Source organism: Brachyhypopomus gauderio, chromosome 10 (genome assembly GCF_052324685.1).
Source record: "Brachyhypopomus gauderio isolate BG-103 chromosome 10, BGAUD_0.2, whole genome shotgun sequence".
Taxonomy (NCBI): domain Eukaryota; kingdom Metazoa; phylum Chordata; class Actinopteri; order Gymnotiformes; family Hypopomidae; genus Brachyhypopomus; species Brachyhypopomus gauderio.
In genome coordinates this window covers 22,514,111-22,534,921 of record NC_135220.1, presented here as the reverse complement: position 1 = coordinate 22,534,921, position 20,811 = coordinate 22,514,111, and the positions used below count along the sequence as shown (strand labels likewise).

General features: G+C 43.7%; 3 protein-coding genes across 3 annotated transcripts; 1 reads left to right on the top strand and 2 right to left on the bottom strand.

Annotated features, from left to right (window-relative positions):
- Positions 1-482: 482 nt before the first annotated feature.
- hyou1 (hypoxia up-regulated 1) lies at positions 483-11,924 on the top strand. The gene is made up of 24 exons (XM_077020495.1): positions 483-787; positions 1,665-1,737; positions 2,044-2,137; positions 2,244-2,322; positions 2,473-2,627; positions 2,859-2,935; positions 3,090-3,271; positions 3,353-3,468; positions 3,624-3,810; positions 3,944-4,078; positions 4,173-4,255; positions 4,336-4,468; positions 4,589-4,776; positions 5,182-5,320; positions 5,464-5,521; positions 5,682-5,758; positions 5,841-6,023; positions 6,262-6,455; positions 6,548-6,635; positions 6,940-7,196; positions 10,560-10,644; positions 10,920-11,178; positions 11,278-11,379; positions 11,728-11,924. The coding sequence occupies exons 2-24, from the start codon at positions 1,671-1,673 to the stop codon at positions 11,775-11,777; spliced, it is 2,988 nt and encodes a 995-aa protein (XP_076876610.1). The 5' UTR covers positions 483-787; positions 1,665-1,670; the 3' UTR covers positions 11,778-11,924.
- Positions 11,925-12,828: 904 nt separating this feature from the next.
- On the bottom strand, positions 12,829-18,414 carry LOC143525988 (zona pellucida-like domain-containing protein 1). Its single transcript, XM_077020498.1, has 11 exons — positions 18,173-18,414; positions 17,586-17,686; positions 15,943-16,169; positions 15,449-15,633; positions 15,127-15,199; positions 14,891-14,988; positions 14,532-14,612; positions 14,234-14,405; positions 13,992-14,124; positions 13,826-13,852; positions 12,829-13,692 (listed from the first exon to the last, which is right to left on the bottom strand). Exons 2-11 carry the CDS (start codon positions 17,674-17,676, stop codon positions 13,544-13,546), a joined length of 1,236 nt encoding a protein of 411 aa, XP_076876613.1. The 5' UTR covers positions 17,677-17,686; positions 18,173-18,414; the 3' UTR covers positions 12,829-13,543.
- A 1,320-nt stretch (positions 18,415-19,734) lies between these two features.
- Positions 19,735-20,693, bottom strand: hist2h2l (histone 2, H2, like). The gene has a single exon (XM_077020494.1). It carries the CDS (start codon positions 20,616-20,618, stop codon positions 20,238-20,240), a length of 381 nt encoding a protein of 126 aa, XP_076876609.1. The 5' UTR covers positions 20,619-20,693; the 3' UTR covers positions 19,735-20,237.
- Between the last annotated feature and the right edge of the window lie 118 nt (positions 20,694-20,811).

The following is a 20,811-nucleotide window of genomic DNA, read 5'->3' as shown; positions in this document are numbered from 1 at the left end:
AAGATACCATATGAGTTATTTCAATAATTTTGATCTTCTAACTCTCGTATTTTCAGAAAAGCCTTTTTATATTTTTATAAGCCTACCTCTAAAATCAATGACACCCTTCAGTGACGAGTAAAGAGAAACAAGTATGGTGTAAAATGTATGGTATAAAATAATAGATATGTTCGTAAAATAATGAGCAAAAAAAATAATAATTGTTAAACAGCTATTACATATATTAATTATACCGCTCAGTGTAAAATATATAGATAGCACATGGAAAAAATATTGAACTACAACAAAACAGTATTTGAAACTACATATCGTCACATAAATATTCAGTAACACGTTTTTACGTCATAACCTTACGACGACGAATTTAACGTGGACCAATAAAACACACGCGTGTGTGCAAGACTGGCCACTCAAACGATGGGTGGAACGTGGACCAATCAGAGCGCGCTATTTAGCCCCGAAGAGGCGGGACTAGCCGGCTACCAGGTCAACGCCGAACTCGCGGAGCCGCGAGTCGCGTGGATCCAATAAGATCACGCCGCGTTACGGGCCCGGTGGCCGGAACACGCCGGTGATTACGAGACCGAGTGGAAGCCACCGCTGTAGTGTGATCATAACGGCTCCTGGGCTCAGTTCAGCGGTCATCAGTCCGACGTTGACCAAGACGTAATTAGCACATTTAAAGAAGTGCAGCTTGTTGAGTGTTTGCTGTTGTTCACCTGTCTCGCGCGGTGTCTCGCGCTCCCGTTAGCGTAAGAGCGGTTCTCTTAAACTTCCACCGCGCAAGGTAAGTTTCACGTTCAACCTTCACTCCCAGTTGGAGTTAGAAGTACATTTACGTCTATGTTCATTTATATATGTGGGTACGTTTGTCCCGGGATGTATCTAGCTATATATATCTGTGCTGGTTAGCTAGGCTGTGCTTTTAAGGGGCTGTATGGGTTCTCGGTGTATTAACTAACGTTAGACGGACCGGTTCAGTGTTGGTGTGAGGAGGAGGTTCTCACAATGAAGGTCCTGATCCAAGAGTATTATGAACGTGTTGATGGGTGGTGTAACCCCAGCAGTCCGGGTGAAGCGACCTCAGCTCTGCGTCACTCTTACACAAAGGCACCGAGACCAGAAGTTTCCGCACTTCACTCTTTATCCACATCCGCGTTTATCCACGACTAAAGTCTGTTAAATACACACAAGTCCAAAGGTAAACAGTAAGATACAATCTGCAGTTTTTGCGGATATACGTATGTTTAAGGTATTAGCGCAGAACGTTTGTGATCGTGTTAGCTGGCCACTAACTAATCCGTGTTTTGAATCTTTATCCCACCTTTCAGGCCGGGCTCAGGCCCGTAGGATGTAGCCTGAATTTTCAACACATTTCATGATATTTTCAGATATCTTTACAAGTAACCCTTTAATGTTTCACATCTTTAGTGGTCTAGGAAGCTCATTTGATCTTTTGAATTGCCTTTCCTGTCTGCGCCTGTAGTATGCTCCTTTCTTACAACTCAGCACATGGTATTTGCACATGTACGTTCAGTCATGTACATTGGCAGTCCCATATCAGTACTGTCATGGGCCCTGTCATTGTAGTGAGTGGTGGTGTGGGGTTAGATTTGCATAAATTCACATAACTAAAAACTGATATTCTGTGTGTTTTTTCCCAGGTGACAATGAGGGAGAAGCTGTCATTAGGCGTGCTGTTCTGTCTAGCGTTATCATTCCTGCCTGCTCCTGGAGGTGAAGTCCACATTAGCAGTGCAGTTCTCTCCATGCTGTGTTGAAAGTGGAAAACTTACTTTAGTTGTGAAGATGGACAGATATTTAAATACAGATTCTGAATTTGTTGTTTAGGAAATTATATCAAGAAATAACATGTTATGGTTGTATGGTTTATCGTATGATCAGTTACATCGTTTAGGAATACATTTAGAAAGTCGCTTTCATCTTATTTTAGAATCTGCTTCTAATCTTCAAATGTAATGATTTGCATAGTCGCTCTCTTGTAGGTGTCCTGCCATTAACGGTCATCTTTGTGTTTAACAGCTTCGGTTGCTGTGATGTCTATAGACCTGGGGAGTGAATGGATGAAAGTAGCTATAGTCAAACCTGGCGTGCCCATGGAAATTGTTCTTAACAAGTATGTAATGGTGCTGTGAAGCTGGCTGATGTAGCTTTATTTATTTATTCCACAGCTCTACCTATCGATCCATATTCATCCAGTATTTTCTCTGCTCTCTCCTTAGGGAGTCCAGACGGAAAACACCAGTAGCAGTGTGCTTAAAAGAGGATGAAAGGCTTTTTGGAGACCCTGCTCTGGGAGTGGTAAGTTATTTACCTCCATTTATAGATATATTGTACTGTTGTCAGATTTTCAGTTCTAATGAAGTATTGAGCTTCCCAAAAAATGCCTCTCAATTTTAATTACAGTGTAATGACCCTGGACACCCCCCCCCCTTTTTTTAATCTCTCCAGTCTGTAAAGAACCCCAAGGTTGTGTACCGGTACCTCCAGAACCTCCTGGGGAAGACTGCTGATAACCCACAGGTTGTGCAGTATCAGTCACTGTTCCCTGAGCACCTGATGGAGAGGGATGAAAAGAGAGGAACTGTGCTTTTCAAACACTCTGAGTGAGTATTCACCCCCTGTTCATGTATGGGACAGAAAGCACCATCAGTTTACTAGTGGTGGATTCTGCATGTTCACTGCAGTATGTTGCACTGTGTGGTGATGAATGAACAAGCAATATATTTAGCATCCTTAGCACATCCTAATGGCACAGAGTAATGCCCTTAGATGATGTAAAATACATGCAAATACCATAATCATCATAACCCTAGTGCTGAATTTCTGTCCCCTAGGGAGATACTGTATACTCCAGAGGAAATCTTGGGCATGGTTCTGAATTACTCCCGTAGCCTCGCTCAGGACTTTGCAGGTTTGCCTATTCAAATTGAGCTTTTATTTATTTGTTTATTTATTTATTTTTGACTGTAAAATCCCATGTGTAATAATGCTGTGCTTTGTTTACTCCAGAGGAATCAGCTGAAGCTGGTGTTAGAAATTCCCTTGTTGCATGTCTGTCCCCACAGAACAAGTCATTAAAGACGCTGTGATCACCGTCCCAGTGTTTTTTAACCAGGCAGAGCGTAGGGCAGTCTTGAATGCTGCTCAGATGGCCGGTCTCAAGGTCCTTCAGCTCATCAATGACAATACTGCTGTGGCTCTGAATTACGGAGTCTTCAGGAGGAAAGACATCAACTCGACGGCACAGGTACTGTAAATAAAAAGGTGTGAGTAGGGCGCAGTTTGAGCTGATTTTATAATGTCCAATCTTGCCATTTGTTCTCTTCAGAACATCATGTTTTATGACATGGGGTCAGGCAGTACGACGGCCACCATAGTCACCTACCAGACGGTGAAGACCAAAGAGGCAGGCACCCAGCCCCAGCTGCAGATTCGAGGAGTCGGGTGAGTGTCTGGCCCTGCGCCCGGCTCCCCCTGGGTGTGCTCAAGACAGCCGTCCCGTGGTGGCGAGAAGATGGGTCCCGTGGGATGACACCATTGGGAGCACGTGCCTGTTCGAGTCACCCCAGCTGACCGCTGGTGTTGTCCTCGGCACCCAGGTTCGACAGGACACTCGGTGGCTTGGAGATGGAGGTGAGACTTCGCGACCACCTGGCCAAGATCTTCAACGAGCAGAAGAAATCGAAGAAGGATGTGAGGGAGAACCCACGCGCCATGGCCAAACTTCTGAAGGAGGCGCAGAGAGTCAAGACTGTGCTGAGTGCCAATGCAGAGCACATGGCTCAGGTATGGAGGAGGAGCCATGTTCAGACACGCCCTTAACGCAAAGCTCACACGCTCATCGAGCGTATATGCCATCTCATTGTTGGGATTATTATTCTAGGAATAATCTTTGCTGAATTTCTGCTCTTTTTGCTAGATTGAGGGGCTGTTGGATGACATTGACTTCAAGGCTAAGGTGACCCGTGTGGAGTTCGAAGCTCTGTGCTCCGACCTGTTTGTCCGAGTGCCAGGGCCGTTGCAGCAGGCCCTCGCTACCTCCGAGATGTCTTTGGTGAGGGGGCCGTGCACACCACAGCCAAAGGCCAAAACGCACTTTTCCTGCTTGTTGAGTGTAAATTGTGAAAAATGTGACCTTTCCCCTCCAGGATGAGATTGAGCAGGTCATTTTGGTAGGCGGAGCCACTCGAGTGCCCAAGGTTCAGGAAGTTCTCCTCAAAGCAGTGGGAAAGTAGGTCTCATTTTCTCCCCTGTCTGCGCGGCTGGTGCACGGCTATGTGCTGGTGCTCTAACCCTTGCTGTTCTCCCTAGAGAGGAACTGGGGAAGAACATCAACGCTGATGAGGCAGCTGCCATGGGCGCCGTGTACCAGGCTGCTGCTCTCAGCAAAGCTTTTAAAGTCAAGCCCTTCCTGGTCCGAGACGCAGCCGTCTTCCCCATTCAGGTGAGAGGAGAGCTCTGACCTGTTAGTCAGGTGTTGGGTAAATATGCCGAGGAGCAGACAGAAATGTTGATGTACACGCATGTTTATCTGTTGTGTTATGGAACACTGCGTTGTGTTTAGGTTGAGTTCAGCCGTGAGACAGAGGAAGAGGATGGTGTGAAGGGCCTGAAGCACAACAAACGTGTCCTGTTCCAGAGGATGGCACCGTACCCTCAGCGCAAGGTCATCACCTTCAACCGCTACACAGACGACTTCAGCTTCTATGTCAACTATGGAGACCTCAGCTTCCTGAGCCAGGACGACCTAAAGTGAGAACAGTAAAGCCAGAACCACTACTGCAGCATAGATATAGTGCCAACAAAGTTATTAATAATTTTATTAAGAAATATGAAGGCATTTACCAAACAAAAGAATGGTTTATCCGCTTATGCAAAAACCCGGAATTATGGATATTTGCAGAGGAAAGTGTGAGTTCCACCACCTATTTTAGTCCCATCAGGCATATTCGCCATTTATGTTGTCACATCAGCATCTGCTCGAGGAACTTTTAAATGGTCTTTATTTATGCAAGCCCAAGTTTTCAGTCCTTCAATTTGTACAATAAATAGAAAAATTAGTATGTTGTGTCCTGCTCTGCTTTTGGGAACCTTTTGGGAAGCTAGAGGAGTATTGTCTCTGCAGAGTGATCAGTCACCCTTATCTTCCTCTCTCAGGATGTTTGGTTCGCAGAACCTGACCACAGTGAAGCTGTCTGGAGTGGGCGACAGCTTCAAGAAGCACGCTGACGCAGAGTCCAAAGGCATCAAGGCCCATTTCAACATGGACGAGAGTGGCGTGCTCATTCTGGACAGGGTCGGTTGAAACAAATCCTCTATTCTATTTATTCTGTTTATGCATTTATTTATTTATGCTGTACTGAATTGTGTTGCATGTCTGACTTCACTGCTTTTATATCTCTTCACAACGACTGACTGCACATGTTCCACGCGATGAAGGTGGAGTCTGTGTTTGAGACTGTGGGGGAGGAGAGGGAGGAAGAATCTACTCTCACCAGTACGTTAACTGTTCTGACTCCACTGCCCCTGCATATTATTTATGCTATTCATATATATATCCATTTATAACCTACAAAGTGTAATGTAGTATAGTTCTTTCATAAATGTATTTTGTATTTTTTTTTATTGTGGTTGGACAACATTTTTTTCATCTACAGAACTAGGAAACACAATTTCCAGCCTGTTTGGGGGCGGAAGCTCAGAGCCCAGTCCCAACATGACTGAACCAGTGCAGGTAAACCAATCCGCTCCCAGTAGCACCTCCACCTCCTCCATCTCTCTGCCATGTGACTAGAGTTAAACGGACGTTGTCCTAGGATGAGGAGGAGGTGCCTCCTGAGGCAGGCAAAGACCAGGAAGACGCGGAGGAGAAGCCAGAGGAGAGAGCCCAGGAGAAGCCCGAGACGGAGGAGAAAATCCAGGGAGAGAAGAGTGAAGGCGAACCTCAGGCGGAGGAGAAGAAAGCAGACGGGGAAGCCTCTGACAAAGAGGAGCCCCAGGTAGGGAGACGCGGAGTCACTCCTCAGATCTGGGGCACTGCATCTATGAGGGACTTCATATGAGGTCACAGATGCTGTCAGCTGAACGGTTAAAGCATGTAACTGTGGCAGTGGGGAAGGAGCGGGTTATGTGGGGAGAAACGGACCCAAATGTGACATGACTCTTAAAAACAGAATTCCACTCAGTTTCGTTGAAACTCTATCATTCCAAATCAAATGGGAAATGTTGATCACACAGGCAGAGAAGGATGCGGAGAAGTCCGAAAAGTCTGAAGGGCAAATGAATGTGACAAAAGAGGGAGAGAAGGAGGAGGAGGAGAAGAAGCCCAAAGGGCAGAGGAAGAGTAAACTGTCTGTGGACATCGCGGTGGAGCAGGAGGTGAAGGACGTGCTCAATCCCGCCTCAGAAGACATCGGCGCCTCTATAAAGAAGTATGTATGTGAGATTGGTAGAAGTGTGTGTGTGTGTGTGTGTGTGTGTGTGTGTGTGTGTCAAGACCACTGCTTCCTGTGCTTCCCTCCAGGCTGCAGGATCTAACTGAGCGTGATCTGGAGAAACAGGAGCGAGAGAAGACCCTGAACAGCCTGGAGGCGTTTGTCTTTGAGACTCAGGTACAGTCCTATTACACCCGCCATTGTGCTTTTGGTTTACTTTGTTGCTCACCCAGTACTTGTGCAGGGAGTGACACAGATAACTGTAAACTAACAATGCCCTGTCCAGAATGAGAAAAGGTTCACAATGACTCTTCCGTAATCCACCTCCAGTACACGGCTACTCTCCAACCAACTTGCAGTTTCTATAGAAATCCCCCACTGACTATATAACTTATTGTAGACCTAAGACCTATTTTATAGACAAAAGAGGCATCTGATAGTCTGCTTCTCCAAGATGAAGACGAGCCTCCTCTCTTCCCAGGATAAACTGTACCAGGACGAGTACCTGGCTGTGGTCACTGAGGATGAGAAGGAGCAGATCTCCAGCAAGCTGAGTGAGGCGTCGTCCTGGCTGGACGAGGAGGGCTACGCGGCGGGCACCCAGGAGCTGCAGGAGAAGCTGTCTGAACTCCGCAAGCTGTGCAGGGCCATGTTTTACCGGGTGGACGAGAGGAGGAAACGGCCCGACAGGCTCGCGGCGCTCGACAGCATGCTCAACCACTCCTCCATCTTCCTCAAGTGAGTGAGGAATGAAGGGCGGGTCTGTATGACCCCGGCAGGTTGTTATGGAAGCAAACTCGTGACTCCCCACCAGACATGTATAAAGTATTAGAGACCCATACTTGAGTAAAAGTACAAGTACTCTATCAAAAAAGTGACTTGAGTAGAAGTTGAAGTGTTCTTTAAAAACTTTACTTAACAGGGTACCCGCGGGTCCTTAAAAAGTCTTAAAATGTCTTAAATAGGGTTGCAGCGGTAACCGGTTTCACGGTATACCACGGTATTAAAATGCACGGTTATCATACCGTGTGCGTTTGCTTATTACCGGTAAAAAGCAAGCCAGCGGAGAAACTGACCCGCGCATGCGCAACTCCGCTCCGGTTCAGCTACTAAGCACACAGCAGTGAGAATGGCAGAAAGTGCATTAGACTTAACAAATTTTTTAACAAAAAAAAAGCTTAACTAAAATCAGCGGCGAAAATGACGTAATCGCGGTGGCTCCGCCGGTGAGCGCGGGTCTCGCGCGCTGTCGATTCGCGAGGTCGTGCACGTCTCGAATTTTGTAACTTTGCGCGCGTCGCGCCTCAGCGCAATGAACAAAGTCATGTTTGCAGGGTTCATACACCTTTATAAGGTGGAATTAAAGCACTTGTACGTAACTTTAAAGGTCCGTTTCAATATTTCCCAGCACCTTAAACTTAATTAAGTTAAATATTTATACATATACTCAAAATAATTCGCTTTTTATTAAATTATTTAATGGTTGTTTATTTTCAAAACGCCCAGTCTTAACGTCTTCACGTTCTCTCGTGTTTCGTCCTGGAATTACAAGAGGCTCGTATTTGTTAACGTAATACAAAAGAACTGTGCCGAGTCGCGCGCTACGGTCACTAGTGAAAGTGTAAATCCATAGATTTTTAAGGTCCTTGCTTTCACTGGATGTGAAAGATGCCATTAATTTACATGCGTTCATTTTCAAAATTTTACGTGCCTGTTTTTCATATGTTAAAACCAGACTCGGTGTGAAAGCCTTAAAATAGAAATCTCTATTGTGAGGGTCATGTCAGAAATAAATCCTCTCTTTCTGCAGTATCTGGTTATATTCTAACTTGGCAGTACAACGGACGTTTACAACAGTTGTTGATCAGACACTGACCCAGGTTGAGTTTATCAGATATTAAATAATTTAAACTTAAATAATTGTACTGAAATCCATGATTTAGGTTTATCTAATTTTGCAGTATTTATTTAAACATGTGTACAGCTTATTTTTTTAAAGGAGACATTTTGTATACAATAGTTCCAGGTTTCTACAATAAATAGTTAATTGAACAAAAAAAACTTGTAATTTCTTTAAGGGTCAGTGTATCTTTTAATAATATACAAACTAACTGTGATACCGTGATAACCGTGATACCGCGGTATTTTCTGAGACGGTTATCATACCGTGAAAATCTCATACCGTTGCAACCCTAGTCTTAAACTTAGTTTTCCATATTCAAGGCCTAAAAATGTCTTAAAATGTCTGGAATTTTATGAGGGGAGGCATTAAATTATTTTAAGTGTGTGTTCAGTTGTTCTGGCGCGATGTGAACTTTGCCGAATCTAGCGCTAATGCAGAAAATAACCGCTCCAGGGTCCTAGTGCTAGATTCCTAGCGTTGGAGTATACGGCCTCAACAACGTCAACAATTTTCGTTCGCCACCCCCCCCCCCCCCCCCCCCCCGTCAACGATGTGGAACACACCTGCATCCCCAGAAATAGTATTATTTTTTCTTGTGAGAGGTATTAAAAAGGTCTTAAAAGTCATTGAATTTGAGATTTAAAAATGTGCAGATACCCTGCTTAAGTAGAAGAACAGAAGTATTCAGCATTTTTTATACTTAAGTATTGCAAGTAGTTTATTCTAAAATGTATTACTCAAGTAATGAAAGTAAAAAGTACAAGTATTGTGTTTTGAATTAATTAAAGAAAGCCGTCAAAGTTGGATTATCAATTGTTTTTATATATAACTTACAAATCAAAGATGTCAAAGATACAAGTGTTCTGTGTGTACAAACAAGTAGCAACATAAAAAACTGGGCTTAACACTTTGAACACAAAAAACAGATAACCTCTGTCCCGCTACGTCGTAGGTTTGATGCAGAAGTACAAGTTATTCTTTATTTAGCTGAGAAAACGAGGTGTGTTTTGGATGTAAAATCCGTTCATCATGCCCTTACCCTATAAAAACACTAATCTTTTTTACCCATTTTTATAATGTAGTGTTGCTAAAAACACAACTCAGCGTGACATCGCCTTTATGATTGCCAGCTAATGTTAAATGAATACTGCAGCACGTCATGAACATAATTAGGTTAGTTAGCTAAGATATCTAACCTAACTAACGCTTACTGACAGCTCAAGCGGGTGTGTCTCCTGTGCGTTATATTTATAACTTACACTGATGTGTTTCTTCAAGATCGAAGGTGAATTTTTGAAGGCCAATATTTCACCCTCTTTAGGGAGGCAGAGATGGTACTTCATCCTATAGGAATTTACTTTCACTCCAGCAAACGCAAACACTGTCTCTAGGTAGGGCCAGGGTGGTCTCCTTCCTCATCCACACCGCCACGATCACTCGATGTTGAAGGTGCCAATAAATGTACAATATATGTACGTGCTTATTATGCAGCACTTATGCTGCTCTTCTGCTGTTACCAAACACGATACCATCTCTTTTAATGAGATAAAAAGCGAATCATTTCAAGTGTGTGTATTTGTATAAACATGTAAACTAAGCTGAAGATGCTGGAAAATACTGAAAATGGACCTTGAACGTGCCGTACAAGTGCATTAATTCCACCTTGTCAAAATGGAGGCACACGACGAGCATGGGCAGAGCAACCGCGATTGCATCATTTTTGCCACGCGGACCCTTGCGCCAGTCGCGACGCATCAAGTGAACCTAGATTACGAAGCTCAAGTGTTCAGTGAAGGCAGCAGCAGAGTTAACGAGACGTGACCGGAGCATGCGCAGTTTTCTCATGAAACAGCCTGATCGCTTGACCCGGTGACAGCGCCAGCTAACATGTTTATAATTGTAACGAGTAACTATACAGCACGTAAAAAATATATCTGTGTAAATGTATTAAACTGATGGAAAATATGTACTGAAGTAAAAGTGGAAGTAGGAGAAAAAAAATACTCCAGTAAAGTACAGATACAGCATTTTAGTACTTTAAGTACAGTAGTGAAGTAGTTCTACTTCATAACTATACATCTCTGCTCCCCACAAGTTCGTTATGGGATATTAAAATGAGAACTGATCGGTTAAGTAGTCTAATAGTAAAGGCTGTGCCTATTTTATTTATTTGTAAGTTTGTTTATTTACTCTTATAGGAGTGCTAAAATGATTCCAGAAGATGACCAGATTTTTACTGAAGTTGAGCTGAAGACATTGGAAAGAGTCATCAATGAGACTATGGTATGTGATTATATAGTTCATGATGTATGCATAAGCATTATACCAGTGTGTCCTCTGCTTGTACTGCGTGTTCACTCACTGTAGACAGCAATATGAGGACCAGGAGTGGTGAACAACTACAACTGGGTGTAAAATGTGTGTCCTCCTATTGGCTAGGGTTATTGGGGTAGGGGTCATGAGGTTAGCGTGTGTGTGTGTCTGCTGTTACCTTTTCTCACTTTCAGATGTCCATGTGCAACTCATCACCTCACAAACATATTTGTTCGTCTCCTCAGACCTGGAAGAACGAGACTGAGGCTGAGCAGGAGAAGCGCTCCCCCACCGAGAAACCCGTCCTGCTCTCCAAAGACATCGAGGCCAAGTTGATGCTTCTGGACAGGGAGGTGAACTACCTGCTGAACAAGGCCAAGTTTGCCAAGCCGAAGCCTAAACCGAAACCTAAGGACAAGAACTCCACGAACACCGAGGACGGCAAAGGCAACAGCACCGAGGCGGAGAAGCTGGTGCCTCCGACGAGCGAGGCAAGCGAAGCGGGTGAGGTAGAGGGGCCCCTCGGGCTGCGTGCTTTCTCTCATTGTTGCCACCTGTTGCTGTGATGTGGTGAGGTCTGCTGATGCCCGTGCCGTGTTCCAGAGGTGAAGACTGCAGAAGAGCCCCCAACCGAGGAGAATAATACTGGGGAGAATAACACGGGGGAGACGGAGTCTAAAATACCAAAAGAAACGGAAGATGCAGGTAATCTCAGTTGGCCACACTAAACAGCCCCACAGGTTCAGTTGTGTGTGTGGTTCATTGCCACAGGTCGTGGTTTGGGGTTTGGTTTATTGACCAGAGTCAATAAAAAAAAAGAAGAAACCAAACAGGTAAACACGCAGACCCAAGTCAGACCCATTTAAACAGCAGGAAATATCAAGTGTCATGAGAAACTAGTTTTAGAACTGCAGTTTTTATCCCAGTTTCCCTCTGGAAAGCTCTAATAAAGTCAACAGCTTTGGGGGAAGACCAAATTATTCAATTAAAGGTTTTAGTTTGATGTGCCAACATGGACAATTTTTTATTTGCTTTTTCTCATGTCTTTTACAGAAACATCAGAGGACAAAAATTCAGAAAATCATATAGGAGATGAATTATAACAACTGGAGCTCATTTTTTGTGTTGTATTTATTGACCGTGTTAAAGGGTTTAAATCTTTTTGTTTTTTCTCCACACTCAACCAAACAAATATCATCGCATCATCTTAAATAATGTAAAGATTTTTGGTTGTAAAGTATGTGAAGTGTGGGTAACCCGAGGAGACTTCTGGAGCAGAGTATAGATTTGACGTACACACCACGGCTAGTTATCTCCCCCTGTGTATGAGTGAATGACTGACTTCTACAGCACCCCAAAAGGATGTCCAGGAGAGTTTCCTTTATGGCAGTTATTTTTAACCTTTTGTGTTCAAGTCTAAAGTTTAAACTCGTATTCCAAAAGTAGCAGGATCAGATTAAGATCGACTGAGACATTTGTCCATCTGGGATTGATGTACCTGTTTGAGCCACGTATGTTTTAGCACACTCGTTGGCTGCTCAGTGGGGAGTGTATTTCCAAGCAAACTAAATGGAATAGTCTCAAAATGACGCCACCTTCCCTGGTTCCGTGTAAATGTATGCGTCTATAAATACGAAAATAATACAAAGAAATGTTTAAGAGAAAGATGTGACACAAATTACCTGTTTTCCGTGTAAATGTCAGTGCCAGCGCATGCAGCCTACACCGCTCACATCAGCTCAGTATTCTGTCTCCTCGTGCTCGTCCGTTACCACCGCCTCGCACGACCCCTCATAGCACTGTTAAAATGCACAACTTGGGACTTTTTGTCTGTAATGCCAGTGGACTTCTTTGGACTCTTTGACTGCACTGACATTTAAAGAATTTAGAGTAGTAATTTTTTTTTTCCTGATCCATTTTTCCTGTTCCCACTCTCATTGGTCCCCCTCTCGTTGGCCTGTTTTTTGTTTTTTTTTTTGCCCCCCCCCCCCCCCCCCATAGTCCGTACGTCGCTGGTCTTGGAAGTGTCTTGGAAAGGGATATTTTGTTTCTAAACTGTTAATAAAACCTTTTTTAAGACTCTCTTCATGATGTCATATTTAACATTATTATTTTGGGTGTCATCTGTTTTCAGAAAGGCAGTTTAAGCTTTAATATGAAAGTGGAGATAACTGTTCATGTGATTAATGTTCATTTGAAAGAATGAAGCTTAATATTCAGTAGCATCCTTGAACACATTAACAAATGTTTTAATGTTTAAACCTGTTTAATTCATTAAATGGTGCATGCAAAACTGAGATCTAGTGTGGAGGAGCTATCCATGCAGTACTTTACAGCAAAGGTAAAGTCCATTCATGCCTGTTCTGGTTTTCCAGGTCGGAACTGAACGCAAGTGCCAGAATTCCTGTGCAGTTACTAAAACTAAAGTTTTATTAGAGTGTAAGATGAGTCAAATATGTTCTCATTTCCCCATCATAGCAGAACCTCAGAAAGTCAATGGCTGGTAATCGTCATTCTCACATCATACATGTTCAGAGAGGAGGCCAAATCATTTTAAACTGGGAATGAGATTGGATCAAACTTTGCTCAGACAGATCATGTATTTTAGATTACAGATTACAAATTAGAAGTATTTGGGTTCCTTCCTCATATTAGCTTATTTATGCTGCTTTTTGATTACCTTTGGTGTGTGTGTGTGCGTGTATGTATATAGCCTGCAAGTCCCCACTACAGCAGTCAAACTGGGTAGCACTCCTGTAACGTGTACATTCAGTACAGATGTCCGTGTGATGAGTATGGCCACACCATACACTTTCTTCCATTAGGGTGCAAGAGGCAAAAAAGGGTGTTGCTGGCTCAGGCCCGTGACTCAGGAGGGGTTTATCAGCTTCCGTGAGGTGGCAAACCTGCCCCTGTGGAGGAACACAAGAGCCAGCAATGCGATGCAGAGAACCCCAAGAGTTCCAGCAGCCAGGGACACACCTAGTGCAGCTTCACTCATCTGGGGTTGCTTGGTTACTGCACAAAGGAGAAGAAAATGCATTGAATTAAAAATGGAATCTGTGAGATAAAACATGGCCTGGTTCTTTCTCTAAAGCATTACACTGTAGTGTTATACTGTGTAGTGTTAGTGTTACACTGCAACACATACCTTCTGAATCAGGGGGTATGTATGCACCTAAGAGAGCATGAGATGTTTTGTCAAAATCAGCCTTTTATGTTGAACATAAATGTATAAACATTACATTCAACATTTTAAAGTGGCTGTGAAGCAGCCTAAGTATAATAATATATGCTAAAAGAAAGCATGTATGTACCGCTGTTGTAACCATGGTAACTGTTGTCCAGCTTGGTGATGATTGGTCCAGAGCTGACCGTAGCGCTGCTGCTGACCGTGGTGGCTTGATCTGACCCCGCCTCCCTCTTCTTTCTTTCTGCTGAGGTGCAGTTCTGAGCAGAGTTACATGCCATGTTCTCCCATGGTTCTCTTCTCAATGGACACGCTAGCAGCCGAACGTCTACAGTCTCGTGTAAAACGACATGTTTGGGGTCTGCTCACCTGGTGGAGAGACAAGCAGGCTGCCCTGTCACAGAGTCTAGTGGTGCAGTGCAGGTAGAAGGTGGAGATGGTTTGGTTGTTCTGCTCCTTGAAGCGAAAGGTCTCGAAGGAGAAGCACGCTTCCTGAGCATTTCCATTAACCCCAATTGTGGTCTGGTCATTACAATTACACCTGAACGAGTGACATCTGCGTTAAGGCCCTTTTGAAATCACATGTCGGATATGAGTGCGCCTTCTCTATGTGTAGGTTCTTCAAGCTCTTCCCAGTACGTTTAATGATTTTGATGAAGTTATTTACCCAGTGAAAAGATCATAGAACGGTTTATCCATGGAGTAAGAAGAGGTAGTGGCATAGCATCTATCCAGCAGAACATTTAACCTTCAGACCAAAATGAAAAGATTACCATCACAAAAGTTCCGGTTCACTGTATTGACTATTTTAAGTCAAATTTTATATAACCTGAATAATAATACTTCACAAATGTTCCAAATTATTTTAACTACCTACAAAAGAGCTTCTAAGAAAATCACAGTATGTTATCAAATATCACTCAACTCTTAATCTGTGTGTTCTGGCAAACTCAGCACATCTTGGTCATTTTCATGCTCCCCAAACTACCTGTGTCATTATTAAGCGTAACCCGAGGTGTAACCCACCTCTCTGTCAGGTTCATGGCCTGAATCTTCACAAAAATCTTGGTTTTTAGTGCCAGTCCTGTCGATGGAACCTGGAGTTGAGCACTGAATGTCTTGTCCTTGAGGTCGAAGACAAACACATTAGAAGAACACAAGACAACGTGACCGTTCCAGCCTCGTCTGGCCTGCTCAAGACCCGTTTACTAAGAAACTTAACGTGACAGTATGACGAGAACTCAGCGAAGACCTGACAGCACCTGGTAGAGCTTCATGTTCAGGGTGCTGATGAAGCTCCCATTGTTGTCCTTAATGGCCACGTTGGCCCCTGATCTGCTCAAGCACACACACACACACACACACACACACAGGAAATTCATACCAGTCTTTAATAAAAACTAAAGTAACAGTGACCATGTTTTTAGCAATAAAACACCGTAATAATCATCAATAATGATCACGTTTTGAATAAAAATTTTAGTGAAGATTATTTTACTTTATCCCTGAATGTCTTACTGAACCTCTTAATTGTCAACCCGTAATTATCGGACTCAACAGATAAGGAAGATGGAGGACACTCACACTCTGATATCCGTTTTGTTCAGCAGATACTGCAGAGGGTAGCGGCAGGAGAAAAAGTAGAGCAGGTTGGTTTGATAGGTGATGATCTGAGACGTGGGGTCCATGGAGCCTACTGTCCCCGAGATGTTCACAAACGGCACGCTGGAAAAGTCTGCAAAGTCCCCTGAGCCCACCTCCTGCGTGGTCTGTTCAAGGGGTATAAGGCTGAAAGCATTAGTGTGTGTGTCTGCAGTATATGGTCATCTTATTATTTTTTATCACTTTTGTTGTTTTAGGTAGGTTAGGTGGATTTGTTGCATTATAATTACATATTTATATGTTGTTTCACAGTCGGAGTGATGACATTTTCAGGTAAACCAGAATTTTTTAAATTCTAGACTCTAGAATTCAACTAGAATTCACATCTTAAAATCTATAAACTCTAAAACACTCATTTGGCTCAAAACACTCATCTGGCTGAAGGTTTGGTCAAACGTCTGGCGGTGTTGTGTCACCGTCATGTGGCTGCCGCATGCAGAGACGCCCTGACTGGTGATAGGGATGCGGAACACTAGGACCGGTGGGTCTGAAGTCCAGTCCGGAGTCCCTTTGCATTCTGGTTTGTCGTAAATACTGTTCAGAGCCAACATTGACTCATTATATCCACCAAAGTACACGGGGCAGATTAAAATGCTTAACTCCAGTGTTTCAGAACCACAAATTACAGTGATATCAGAGTAAGCTGTGGAAAAGAAAACACAGGATATAAGAAACACCAGCATCGGGTTACTGCTACTGCACACTACATGCATAGATATAGGCTCCACAATAACTTTTACAAATGCCCCCTGGGTGTAAGCAACTTTAAAATGAAGCTGCTGGGCTAGTCTGGCGAAGTAGATGGAGGGAGGGGGAAGAGGACAGAGAGAAGAGGAAGAGGACAGAGAGAAGGGGAAGAGGACAGAGGGAAGGGGAAGAGGACAGAGAGAAGGGGAAGAGGACAGAGAGAAGGGGAAGAGGACAGAGGGAAGGGGAAGAGGACAGAGGGAAGGGGAAGAGGACAGAGAGAAGGGGAAGAGGACAGAGGGAAGGGGAAGAGGACAGAGGGAAAATTAAGTGGACAGAAAGAAGGGGAAGAGGACAGAGGGAAGGGGAAGAGGACAGAGGGAAGGGGAAGAGGACAGAGGGAAAATTAAGTGGACAGACAGAAGGGGAAGAGGACAGAGAGAAGGGGAAGAGGACAGAGGGAAGGGGAAGAGGACAGAGAGAAGGGGAAGAGGACAGAGGGAAGAGGAAGTGGACAGAGGGAAGGGGAAGAGGACAGAGAGAAGGGGAAGAGGACAGAGGGAAGAGGAAGTGGACAGAGGGAAGGGGAAGAGGACAGAGAGAAAATTAAGTGGACAGAGAGAAGGGGAAGAGGACAGAGGGAAGGGGAAATGGACAGAGGGAAGGGGAAGAGGACAGAGGGAAGGGGAAGTGGATGGAGGGAAGAGGAAGTGGACAGAGGGAAGGGGAGGAGGACAGAGAGAAAATTAAGTGGACAGAGAGAAGGGGAAGAGGACAGATGGAAGGGGAAATGGACAGAGGGAAGGGGAAGAGAACAGAGGGAAGATTAAGTGGACAGAGGGAAGGGGAAGTGGATGGAGGGAAGGGTAAGTGGACAGAGGGAAGAGGAAGTGGACGGAGGGAAGAGGACAGAGGGAAGGTGATGTGGATGGAGGGAAGATGAAGTGGACTGAGAGAAGGGGAAGAGGAAGTGGATGGAGGGAAGGGGAAGTGGACAGAGGGAAGGTGAAGTAGATGTAGGGAAGAGGACAGAGAGAAGGGGAAGTGGAAAGAGAGAAGGGGAAGTGGAAAGAGAGAAGGGGAAGTGGACAGAGAGAAGGGGAAGAGGACAGAGGGAAGGTGAAGTGGACGGAGGGTAGGGGAAATGGATGGAGGGAAGGGGAAGTAGATGTAGGGAAGTGGACAGAGAGAAGGGGAAGTGGAAGTGGATGTAGGGAAGGGGAAGTGGACAGAGGGAAGGTGAAGAGGACAGAGGGAAGGTGAAGTAGATGTAGGGAAGTGGACAGAGAGAAGGGGAAGTGGACAGAGAGAAGGGGAAGTGGAAGTGGATGTAGGGAAGAGGAAGTGCCGTTTGGTGGTCACTTCGGCTGACCTTGCCGTCTGAACGTAGGTTGAGTACTGCAGGGGTCTTGTGCACGTCCGTACAGAACCAGGCCGAGCTGATACAGGAGAGCCAGCCACATTATGCTCTGGCTGCAGGGGAAATCCCACACATCACACCATCACCTTGACCTCCTTTCATTCACACAGTCTGCTCATAATGTCAATGGCTTCATGTTAATTGCTGTCACAAATATAAATATGACATAGGGTGCATTATACACACTGGGAGGAAAAATCCAACAATACCATTTTACACTCTTCTATTAATTACAATATCAATGATCAAAACCATATCCCATAGTTTGAGGGGGGAAAATTAGAACAAAGACCTAAACATCAAACATCTAGATAATAATAAATGTTCAGTTATACATCATATTTCCAATTTGTAATTAGAGTTGATGCTTTCCATCATTATATTTTAACCATGATGTATGAACAAAACAAACAAACAAACAAACAAACATCCTCCAGCTGCACTGCCAGTGAGAAAAACCGTCCCGTCTCCAAGGTTCCTGCAGTGAGGTTCCTCCCACCCAAAACATGTTACTGCATTTAACTGTTGTCAAACGTTACCTGGTAAGAATGTATTCTCTCTCCTTGTGTGTCTGAGCCTCTGACACCTTCTCCTATGAAGCTCACAATTTATAGTCCCCCTTCAAGCCCAGAAGGCACAGAAGAGTGCAAGAGGTCAGCAGGGACAAAGCAGGAGGTTCAGAGAATAAAGGTGAAAGCCAGTGGAGTGGGAGGAGCAGCTGGGAACAACACTGCAAACCTTCACCTGCCTTTGTTGCTGCCTGGTATCTGTCTGGGTCACGTCACACTGAATCTCATGTGATGTTTTTCATCATCCATCAACTGAACAGGGGCTGAAATATTATATACTACCCATAGTATTATAGTATTATATACTACCCAAGACATAGTGTTGTGTTTTGAAGGGCAGTGTATAAAGACCTAGACAAAGTTTCCATTTACTCATCAGTAGTATTTTGGTGAATACATGGAGACAATTGAATTTTCAGTATTAAATAATAAAGCATACTAAAAATGGAATGAATGAGTAGTGTTATAACTCCATATATAACATGTATTTATATAGAAATTACAATAATTACAATTTACATAATATTTACATTATTTATTTATATTACATTTTACTGTACAACAGAGTCCCCACGAGGCCTACTAATTTCACTGTAATTCTAATACACTTTGACAAAGCCAGATAAAATTCATGCAATAAAAAGAAATGGAGTTGCATAATACAATATATCTTACCACAGTAGATGTAGGCCTACTCATCATCTTCTTAAAATGTATGTTATAGATTTTTAAAAAGACATAACACTACAGGGTTCAGTTTATTTCCAATGTCTTTACATTGGCGGTCTTCAAGAACACACTTTACTCACATCCAAACACTGTCATTTCCTGGTGGATGAAGCTCTTCAAAAGACCCGAGGGAGAACAGAACTAACACATACGATCCCTCCAAACCGGGCTGCCTATATCTGCTTGATCTGTACTATCAGTTTATTTTTAATCCGGTTCACTTTACCCCTACGACAGGTAAACACAGTATATATGCGTCTATATAGTGATAGCATTACTTGCCCACTGATACCAGTTCATCAAATATTTAATTTTTTTCAGTTGCTTAAAAAGGTTTTAAATAAAAGGTTTTAATTAATTATTTGTAATTTTGTATGTAGATGAAAAATTAACATTACACATTTGGTGCTATTTTACAATAATCAAAAGTAATTGTTATTTTCAAGTAGCTGGACTTGCGACTTCAGTAACATTGTTTATGTCAGATAAGCTGCGTACATGGTGGTGTGTCATCTCTTCACCGCACACACACACCGCTTATTCTGCTGGAATATTTAGGCCTGTGCCCTCAGGTACAAACGAGCTCAACCTCTCGTCTTCCATAACGTCTAAATAGCCTATCAGGAACACTTTCTGGATAAAATACCATACAAAGTGCACTTGGGTTAGCGCCATTGTCCCGAATTCTCCCAGAATTCGAGCGCAAACATTTCTGCGTTTTCATTGTATTGTGTCAACGCTGCATCATCTAGGTATTATTATGGTATAGCGCTACAATAACAAAAATCGCCAACATGGTGGAGTTAACAAGACCCATTGTGTTTATTTCGTGTTACTGACAAGATCGCTGTGAGTCAATGTTCATGAATATGACATGGTTTTATTTTCTATCCGAACAATACAGTAGATTATTCCACGTCTGTCCTTAGTCTTCGGGTCAGAACCACATCTTGTTAATATGCGCACCCCTTCACCTCCAGAATTTGGGGTACAGCCCTATGTCGTATGAGAACTTTATGCAAGCCTTCACACATGCAAATATGTTAGGAATTAAGACAGGAACAAATTAAGACAGGATTTGGCCATACAATCGGAAGAATTCACTTCTTAAAAGGTAAACACGCGTATGACTGCAGTACATATTTTTAACGTCCTGCCCCCCCCAAAAAAAATATATCAGGCTGTATTTGCGCAAGACGAACAAGAATCCCAGACTATCATGCGATATCAAACAGTAGGTCGTGTCCGTCGTCCTCTTTACAGAAACATGGACATCTTTCCCATTTAGTCCATTTCGTGCCTACTTTCACTTAGAGCTCGTGTACTTCGTCACAGCTTTGGTGCCCTCGGAAACGGCGTGTTTTGCCAACTCGCCCGGTAAAAGCAGACGCACGGCCGTCTGAATCTCTCGGGATGTGATGGTAGAGCGCTTGTTGTAATGGGCAAGGCGCGACGCCTCGCCAGCAATGCGCTCGAAGATATCGTTCACAAACGAATTCATAATGCCCATTGCCTTTGAGGAAATGCCAGTGTCCGGGTGGACTTGTTTCAACACTTTATACACGTAAATAGCGTAACTTTCTTTCCTGGTCTTGCGCCTCTTCTTATCGCCCTTTTTTTGAGTCTTGGTCACAGCCTTTTTGGAGCCCTTTTTAGGGGCAGGGGCAGATTTCGCAGGTTCAGGCATCCTTCTGTCTATCAAGTAGACGTCAGCTTTACCAGCATTCGCTTTGCACGCTTTCTGTGCTGTTGTCTGTCCTTTATTTATAGAGTCTGCATGCAAATGAGAGAGACGGTATGTTTCAATCCTATAGGGCTTTTCGCTTATGTCGTCCACACATCGTACTTTGCGATTGGCTGCTTCTTGACGATTGACTTGG